The 9,894-nt window shown below is 33.6% G+C and overlaps 1 protein-coding gene across 1 annotated transcript; it reads left to right on the plus strand.

Moving 5' to 3' along the window:
• Positions 1-1,442: 1,442 nt before the first annotated feature.
• Positions 1,443-5,580, plus strand: LOC142642414 (uncharacterized). The gene is made up of 8 exons (XM_075816762.1): positions 1,443-1,711; positions 1,813-2,082; positions 2,858-3,150; positions 3,235-3,363; positions 3,845-3,967; positions 4,349-4,456; positions 4,957-5,135; positions 5,271-5,580. The coding sequence occupies exons 1-8, from the start codon at positions 1,543-1,545 to the stop codon at positions 5,392-5,394; spliced, it is 1,395 nt and encodes a 464-aa protein (XP_075672877.1). The 5' UTR covers positions 1,443-1,542; the 3' UTR covers positions 5,395-5,580.
• The last annotated feature ends 4,314 nt before the right edge of the window (positions 5,581-9,894 follow it).

Genomic DNA, 9,894 nt, shown 5'->3' on the forward strand with positions numbered 1-9,894 from the left:
TTAAGATGAATAGGTCCGGTGTTGTTGCTTTAGTCTGAAATTATAAAGGTGAAGTCATGGCTGCCATGTCTGCCAGAGGACCAACAATGCATAGCAATGAGGAAGGCGAGCTGTTAGCATGTGGAAAAGCCATTGAGTTTGGTATTGATGCAAGTTTTTCCAAGCTTGTTATTGAAGGAAACAATGTTGATGTTATAAAAGTCATCTCATCGCCAATAGCCAACCTGCCTTTGTTAGGGAATGTGGTGAATGATATTAAACATCTAATTTGGGGCTTACAGCGGGTGAGTATCAGTCACACGAGATGAAGTGGAAATAAAGTGGCTCATGTGTTAGAGCAACATGCTAGAAATATTGTTGATGATATGTATTAGATAGAGGATTCTCCTCCACCAATTGTGGAACACTTGTATCAAAATGTTTGTCTTTTATGAATGAATTAATGAAGGTTTCGCTTTCAAAAAAAAAAACTCTAGTGCATGACATATTATAGTGAATAGAATTTTAAAGTTTTGAAATTATAAGTTTTGAAATTTTTACATTTTTTCCTCAATCTTCCAAATTTTAACTTTAATCTTAAAGTTTGTTTTCACCTTCAAGGACCCCTAAAATAAATTTAGTGAAATTCCCATTGTTTGGCAATTTTCGCTAAAAAAAAGCTTTAAAGCTCTTAAAATACTTTTTCCCCTTACAATTAGTGGAGGGGGGAACTAATCAAGGTTCTCCTCATTTAACGAATTTGATAATATTATTGAGTTACAAGACTCTTGACTATTTTTTTTTTTTTTTAATTCTGTTAATACTACTAAATAATGTGACTTTGCCAATAGTCTTGTAACTCAATTAGCATCTCCTAATATTTTCAACAAAGATGTTTTTGGTTCAAATCCACATTCCTCCAACACCAATTATTGAATTATAATTTTTTTTAATATATAAAAAAGTGGTGATTTTTTTAAGTTGCCTAAAAATCCATATTCAAATTAATAGGCAATAAATTTAACAATATGTTTTGCTTTCAATTATGTTTTGACACCTATTTATCAGTATTAGAGCACTCACATCAATTAATGTACAATAGTATAAGAGGTAAATTTTGCACATTCAACTCCAAAAATCATTGACATCAATCCATGTAACATGGTATAAAATAAAATGAGCTACACAGTTACTACTCACATGAAAATATACTTCTTTAGTCATATACACAAAAAATAAATAAATAGACCAAAAAATGCAATAGGACCAATGAGTAATAGCAAAAATACCCTAAAATAGACAGAAATTTTTAAGTCAAATAGTAAAAAACTTTTTAAGCCAATGTCATACGCAACTTAAAATAAACCGAAATTTTTAGAGCCCACTACTTGTGGGACTTGGGGGACAGTACTACAAGTCGTTTTGAGTTTCAGCTCTATTATCAGTGTCACTCTTTTCTCTCTCTGTTTGTTCATTTCACATTTGAAATTGAAAAAACCAGGAAACTCTACCCACTTCTCTTCCACTGTTCCACACTCTCATTGAAACTCCGGCGAAGATCAAATGGGCCCACCGAAGCCTCCGGCGACGGCGACGAAGGCAGGCCGTACGATATCTCAGGAGGCATTCGACGATCTGGTGAAGGAAAACATAGAAGACCTCGACATGGACCCCACTGAGGCTCTCCAAGACGCTATCCAAACCTTAACTCTCCAAGGCGTCGATCTCACTGGTCTGTTTGGTTCCCAAGAAAATATGCAAGGAAAAACAAAATGGGAATGAAAAAATCGAAAATCTAATTTTGAGATTTTTATGAATGTATGTTGGTTGCAGGGATTGTCACGTGCGTTCCAGGAGAGGGTGGTGGAGTGAAGGCAAACCCTGTGATTCAGTGTCTGGATAGGCTGAAGCAATTGGGTTCTGATCTGGATGAAATGGTGGAATTGCTTGACAAGCTTGCGGAGCTTTGTGGGGTTGAAGGATCAGGGAATGCGGCGATAGCAACTAAGAATGGGGGCGTGGAGTTGGTTTGTTCGAAGATTCGAAGCGGGGGTGAGCAGGTTCTGGCTTCGGCTTTGAAGGCATTGGCATCACTTCTTCATGGTATAACAGTTAACAGTTAATGCAGTTGGTTTATTTGGTTGTTTATAATTGATGTTTTTTCTTGTTGCTGCTTTGGTTGTGTATATAATAAGCTTGTGCTGTGATTAAGTCAATGTTGGAGGTGATGTAGGAAAACTGTTTGTGTTTTTTGGGGGAGTTGGTATGCACTGATAAGGATATGAGATAGCTAAATGGTAATGTTTGGTGGGTATGCTTTGCCTTTTTTGTTCGTTGTCTTGGAATGTATGATACCCTCATTTTGGTTTTTGGTGATTGAGCTGGGTTTGGAGTCTGGGATTTTTTACATTAAGAAAGGTAGAAGTTCGGGTAAGAAGCGGGAATGAATGGATAAGTAAGAAGAGAAAAGCAAGATAAAATGTGAAATGTCAGAACAGAAAAGAAAGTTCAAATACCAGTGAGTGCAGAAATAATTGTTTGAGATATGTTTTTATTAGGTTAGTCATTAGTGCATTGTACTTAACTAATAGATTATCTACAAGACGTGGGGTCATGATTTTCAATTTACACCAATTTTATAGCTTGTGGCATGATCGGATTGAATACTCTTGGTTTGAAAGTTTTACTCGGATAACATACACAAAGCTTTATATCGTGGTGTGAATGAAGTATGCATAAGCCAGTGGGTCAGGTATCAGTGCCATATTTGTACACTAAGAAGTGAGATTAGCTTTTCTGAAATGTAGACTTTAAGGAGAAGAATATGTGGTTTGTTAAACTGCAGTCTTTCTTATGCATTTATCTTTGTGATGTGCAGATCTTCAAAGTACAGAAATATTTCGGACTAGTGGTGGACCAACAACTGTGGTGTGTATCCTGAATGATAACTGTCAAAATGTAGACATCTTGAATAATGGTTTCTCTGTTGTTGCTGCGGCTTCAACTGGTAATGAGGTCCTCAAAGAGTCATTCATGGAGTTGAAAATTGGTGAGCTTATTATGCAAATACTGAGTGATCCAAGTGGGCAGAGTAAAGGCAGCATCCAAAGCTTATATGACGCCATACGTATTCTGTTGACACCTGATGATAATCGTGTTGTGGCTTCTCAAGTAAGTAAAGGATTTATAAAAAAGCATATCGAACTGAAGTGTAAGTGTTCCTAAAAGAAACTCTGTGATGTCTGTAAATGTCAGGTATATGGTTATGCACGAAGATTTGCAAAAATTGGAATTGCAAGAGCTCTTGTGGACTCACTACATGCAGGGCTTAGCTCACCTGGTCTAGTTTCTGCAAGCATTGCTTTAAAGGCCATTGCTGTCAATGTGAGTTTACCCAAATCTGACAAGATGCCAGAGTTAACTTGATGTAGCTTTAGCCAATGGTTTCTGAAATAAAAAAGCATATCCTCTCCTCATAACAATGGGTGGAAGGTTAGGTCACAGGTTTAATCCTTGTAAAAGTGCATGAGTTGCCTTTATCATCAGAAAACCTAAAAAACGTAACCTTATTATAATATTTTCATGGCTAATTAACTCCCAGTGTACTAGATTTTTACTTACAAGTAGGAAAATAATACTGAGAGATGAGAGTTCTTTCTAGGAAGGTTTCATTGTCAGTCAATTTTTCTTATGATAAATTGTAAAATTGGTGAATGATTTAGCAACAAGCATGTCTCACTTATTATTAATTATGTCCTGTTTGGCAACTAATACTGATTAGACAACTAAATATCTGTACAATATAGTATTGGCTTATTGGTTTTTTTTTTTTTTTTTTTTGACTCTTGATATTTTCTTAGTGCAGGATGAGATATGTAAATCCATTGCTGAAAGTGGCGGTATTGATGCAGTTCTCCAATGCATTGATGACAGTGGTGAACAAGGCAACAAGGTTGTTGCTAGAGCTTGCTGTTCTTTGTTATCCAAGGTATGAACTATGAAGTCAGAACCAACTTCTACGAGAGTTGTAGTTTTCATTTTCTTTATTGCAAGCATAATGTCAAGACCAAATTTTCATGGCAAATTTGGTGGAATGTTTCTGGTTTCAACTTTAAGAATACAATCACGAAGGTTTCTGCAAACTTAATTGGTGAAGAGTCATGGAATAACTCTCACCTTCTATGTGGTTAGTGTGCATTATGGTGGAGGACCATTTCTCTGTATGTAACCCAGAGACCCATTGGCCTTTAATGGAAACCAAAAGGAAAAGAATTCTCTATTCTAGATTTTGCAAGTTAACATCTTTATTGCTTTGACTATTACTAGCATAGTGCTGCTTGTTGATGCATTTTTGCACCTATGTGATTAGTTGGCAGGAAGTGACACAAACAAGACTGCCATTGTTGAGAAGCGGGGTATGGATAGGCTAATCAAACTCTCTGCAAGATTTTCTGATGATCCTTCTGTCTTACAAGAGGTAAAGAAGCTGCAACTCTTGTCTTGTCCCAATGACTGCATAGTTATGGTACCTGTAATCAATTTTAGTCCTCAAAATGGTGACTTTCGGTTCATATAAGGTCTGATTGGATGTTAGTTGTGCCTTCCTAAAAGCTTTCTGGGTTAGTCGCATCCCGTGTTTTCTAATGCATGTTAGGCCTGGTATTATTCAACAAGCCAATTACGTACCAGTAATCACATGGTTCGAACAGCACTACTGTGTCAAAATGTTTATCTTTTAACAGTAGAATACCTATGACTGCTTCATCCTTTTAAACATAATGCTCGGAAAAGTTGTACCCAAAACATTCATAAAAAAAAAATGTACCCAAAAATATTTAGGATTTGATGCTTATGGACATCAGTTGTTATGATATCCTATTAACTGTGTTTGCTCGACTGATTAAACATTCAATTTTTGTTGCATAAATGCATTTGAAGTGCCTGTTTTATTAACTAGCAATGTTCTTCATGGTACAGGTAATGTCTATTATTACTGTACTTTCCTTGAGATCACCAGAAAATGCAACTCGTGCCATTGAAGCTGGGGCTGGGGACCTCGCTATCCAAGCCATGGAGAAGTTCCCGGCGGCACAACAAATGCAAAAAAACTCCTGTCTCATGATCCGGAATCTTGTAGCTAGGAGCCCAGAAAACAGGCAAGTATTTCTAATTATTTTATCTTTTTTCCGTTCCTTTCCTTGGTCTTGATGGAGCTCTACATTCTGTTAGAACTAGTGGATTTTGACTTTGAAGAAAGCTTAATTTGTAAAACTAAACTTTTCATTGGACAGAACTCTTCTGCTTGGTAATGGTGTTGAGAAATACATAAGGAAAGCCAAGCAAAGCCACCAAAGTTGTAAAGATGCTGCAACTGATGCACTGAGGGATCTGGGGCTTGATAACTACAACCTGTAATCCATTGGCCATCAATTTTGTTAACCCTTTGTCTTTGCTGTTTATGAGGGGCTGTTATGATGTGTATCCTAATGACCTCTAAGAGTTAGAGCATTCACCTCTGGTGCTCTATAAGGCGTTTTTATCTATTTTGCATTTCACTGTAACATTAAATGAGTCTTTTAATGCAACATGATTGAGATTTTTTATATTTTGCTACAGTAACATATAAAAATAAATGTCCACTGTAGAATGTAGTAAATTCTTTTTATTGTCTCTTTCTCTGACCGAACTCTCTCCCTCTCTCCTTTTTATTCTCTCTCAATGCGGTTGCGGTTGCGGTTAAGATTGGTGACCACAAACGGAGTATTCCCTGATTTCCCCTCCCTTAGTCAAGATTGTGAGTGGTGGTGGTTGCTGCGGGTCATAGGTTGTTGGCTCTACTAGAGTGGGTTTTAAGTCTTAAGTTGCAGTGGTTGGCGTGTTTGAGTGACAATGCTGGGTTTGTGATTCGTTCTTGCTTGGCAGTGCTGGGTTTTTGTTGGTGGGACTCTGTGGTGGCACCACATTGTGTTCAAAGGGATTTTTTTTTTTTTTTTTTTTTTACATATACTTTTAAATTTTTTTATATACCATTCTAAAATAAAATTTTAAACCCTGAAAGAAGCCTAATAATAAATCAATTTATTACCGGACTTTGTCCTGGCCTTTTTAAATAGAAAGAAAAAACCTAACAACAAACCAATTTAATCTAAAATCTGATAAAAAAAAAATAGTAAGCCCAACAATAAAAATTAGTAATTTGTTGATCTTAAATCTCAGAAAAAATAAGTTTTTTTTCTAGAGATAAATACAACATGCTGCTAATCTCATAGTTCAAATCCTTCCTCACGGACTCCCAAGTACTTTGTACATGAAAATGTGTCAATTTAGCTACAAGACATTTGCCTCAGAAGAAGAAGATTAAGTGGGCAATAAAGTGTAAACACTAAAAGTAAAAAAATAATAATAATAATAATTAAGTGGGCAGTAAAGTATAAACACTAAAAGACAATAAAATTTGAGATAGTGGATGTAAGGCGTGGGACATCGAAGAGTGAAGACAATTTTTTTTTTCTTTGAATGATTGTACTGTTGTGATGTATTCTTAATAAAATAATGCAAAAGGCCCAACAAGAATTCTTCTTAATGGATTACAAAGACCAATAGGTTATCAAAATTGAGTCGAATTGTTCAATAAAAGAATTGAAAAGACAAAAACTAGTAAATAATAAATTAAAATATTCTAAACAATAATAATTAAAGTTATTTTTTAGAAGAATAATAATTAATGTAAGGACAGGATTTGAGTCCTAAGCCCAAGAGGTAACAGGATTAAGGCCCAAAAAATCCAATACATATAGAGAATAGACTAAAAACTAGGCTCCGATAGAATGAACAGTGTTCAACATGGACTAAAGGTGATATGAAAACAGAGAAAAATAAGCTTTTTGCAAAAAGAATTCTTCCTCGGCAAATCCTTCCTCGGCAAAGTCTGAAGTTAACAGTTTTTGAATATATTTCCTTTTAGACTTGATTACAATTTTAGTTCTTGCTACTACAGTGTTTTTCCTACAAACTCTCCAATCCATCCCCTTGTAAAGGGCCTCTTTCTCTCTTATATTCTTCTATTTTCTCCATCTCCATCCTCCACATGTAGGTCAAGTTGCTGACTTTGATTCTTGTCACACCAGCACCTTCTTGAAGTCTCTAGGAGTAACTGTAAGGTTGATTATTACTATTCAGGTATCACCTTCACATTAATACAGTCAAAAGGTTAGCTGTAGAGCATTCAATGCAGTGTTAACAGTTTTCTTTTAGATATTTCTTGGCTTCCGTTTGTCCTATGCTTTCTTGATATTTATCCTTATTAATAGAATTCCCCAAGGTGTTGCTCTTAATGGCAAACCAAACCTTCTGACCTCTGCCTTACTTAGCCGAGGAGACATTCCTCCTCGAACTACCTTTCCAAACCTTTATAGTTATAATCTTCTCGTAACCCACTGATTCTTACACTAACGTCTACTTGTCCTCGAACTACTTAAGCGTCATCGGACAAGGCTCACGACCCAATATATATTTCTGGGCCTTTTATCCCTACAATTAAAGTTCACTTTAACAATAATAATTAATAATTTTATCATAGTATAAGACAATAGATGATTTTCCAGATTTAATTTTAGCAACACTGATCTTCATTATACTAAGAAAAAAATATATCCAATGAACTTTATCCTTTATAATCTTGTTGTACTATGGATAAATTTTTTATAAGGAAATCACTAAAAGTCAGAAAAAGAAGATTAAATGGGCAGTAAAGTATAAACACTAAAAGACATTAAAGTGTGAGATAGTGGAAGTGGGGCATAAGACATTGAAGCGTGAAGACAATTTTTTTTTTTAATGATTGTATTATTGTGATGAATTCTTAATGGAATAATGCAAAAGGCACAACAAGAATTCTTCTTAATGGATTACAAAGACCAATAAGTTGTCAAAGTTGAGTAGAATTGTTCAATAAAATAATTGAGAAGACTAAAGACAAAAACAAATAAATAATAAATTAAAATATTCTAAACAATAATAATTAAAGTTGACTTAACAACAATAATTAATAACTTTATCATAGCATAAGACAATAGATGATTTCCATGATTTAAATTTAGCAACATTAATCTTCATTATACTAAGAAAAATTATATCCAATGAATTTTATCTTTTATAATCTTGTTGTACTGTGGATAAATTTTTTATAAGGAAATCACTAAAAGTCAAAAAAAAAAAAAAGATTAAATGGGCAGTAAAGTATAAACACTAAAAGACAATAAAGTGTGAGATAGTGGAAATGGGGCATGGGACATTGAAGAGTGAAGACAATTTTTTTTTAATAATTGTATTATTGTGATGAATTCTTAATAGAATAATGCAAAAGGCACAACAAGAACTCCTCTTAATGGATTACAAAGACCAAGAAGTTGTCAAAGTTGAGCTGAATTGTTCAATAAAAGAGTTGAAAGACTAAAGACAAAAACTAATAAATTAAAATATTTTAAACAATAATAATTAAAGTTCACTTAACAACAATAATTAATAACTTTATCATAGTATAAGACAATAGATGATTTCCATGATTTAATTTTAGCAACACTGATCTTCATTATACAATTTATACTAAGAAAAAATATATCCAATGAACTTTATCCTTTATAATCTTGTTGTACTGTGGATAAATTTTTTATAAGAAAATTACATTTACTGTAAAATTCATTATTTGACAGAACTCATGTTGACTTGAAAAATCTTCCTTCGGATCATGAATTACGAAAGATCTCATCTTATCGTCCTAATGATCAAGACGAAATATTATTTGCAAAGAAGTCCTTATCAACCTCTTCAACACAAATTTGAATGACCCCTAAAGAATATTTATATGGAACCTCCACTGACTATCAAGTTTTATTATTGGTTAACTGAGTTTGTTGAAACAAAAGGATTATTTTAATATGATGTATCCAAAATAAAAGATAGGATGTACGGAGTATTATAAAACTAGTAATATAAAATAGATAAAATGAGTTAAAATGCTTTTTACAAGCTTTATGTAATATTTCGTGTAAACACCTCATAGAATGGGAACTATATTTTTTTCCCATAATTTTGCCATGTTCTTCTGGCATGTCTTAAGTGTAAAACAAAACGCATGTATCCATTGAAATTGTGAAGGATTTAAATACTCCAAAAGCTCTTCCAGGATGCAATGACTTTTAGAATGGAAATGCTAAACCTTTTTTTTTTTCTTTTTTCTTTTTGAGAATCCAGGTAGTACTAAACTTTGGGTTTTGTTATCTTAGTGCACTAATGATACTTTTCTCAAAAAAAAGAGAGTACACTAATGATACAAATTAATGAGTACTTAATACTTCATTTAATAAAATTTTCCATATTCCAAAAACAAATTTAAATTGTAACAACTAGAAGAAAAGTACATATATAATTTTTTAGAATTTTTATGTGCAATCCAAAAAAAAATTGACTAGTACCTTCTTCTTTTTTTCTTTTTTTTACTTTGAAAAGTATAAGTTGCCATTGAATTAATGAATTTCTATGTAAGAATCAGGATTCAAGTATCTCATTTCCTACTTATAAAAAATAACAATTGAATTATCAAAATAAACAATATTTATAAAATCTCTTAATTCGTGTCCTTAAGACATTTGTTTTTTTGTTTTTTTTTTTTTAAACGAATGGTAGAAAGAAAATATACTATATGTATGAATCATCTTTTTGCTTACTATTTTCCCAAAATACTTGGCCTTTAGTGCGTCATACTGCCAGCCAACGAATCCAACCCCCAAAACACATTTGACATGTCTTTTTCTTCTTTTTTTCAGACTGGGAATGTAGCATTAATAAGTTCGAGCAGAACACCATAGATTTGATGGAACGAAGAGAAAAGCAGCAGCAGCAAAAACACATTAGACA

The sequence above is a fragment of the Castanea sativa genome, chromosome 7, assembly GCF_040712315.1.
Source record: "Castanea sativa cultivar Marrone di Chiusa Pesio chromosome 7, ASM4071231v1".
Taxonomy (NCBI): Eukaryota; Viridiplantae; Streptophyta; class Magnoliopsida; order Fagales; family Fagaceae; genus Castanea; species Castanea sativa.

Coding starts and splice junctions, on each gene's coding strand:
- LOC142642414 (XM_075816762.1), top strand. CDS start 1,543: ATGGGCCCACCGAAGCCTCCGGCGACGGCGACGAAGGCAGGCCGTACG. Junction 2,083..2,857: donor ATTGGCATCACTTCTTCATG/GTATAACAGTTA, acceptor TGTGATGTGCAG/ATCTTCAAAGTACAGAAATA. Junction 4,457..4,956: donor ATCCTTCTGTCTTACAAGAG/GTAAAGAAGCTG, acceptor TTCATGGTACAG/GTAATGTCTATTATTACTGT.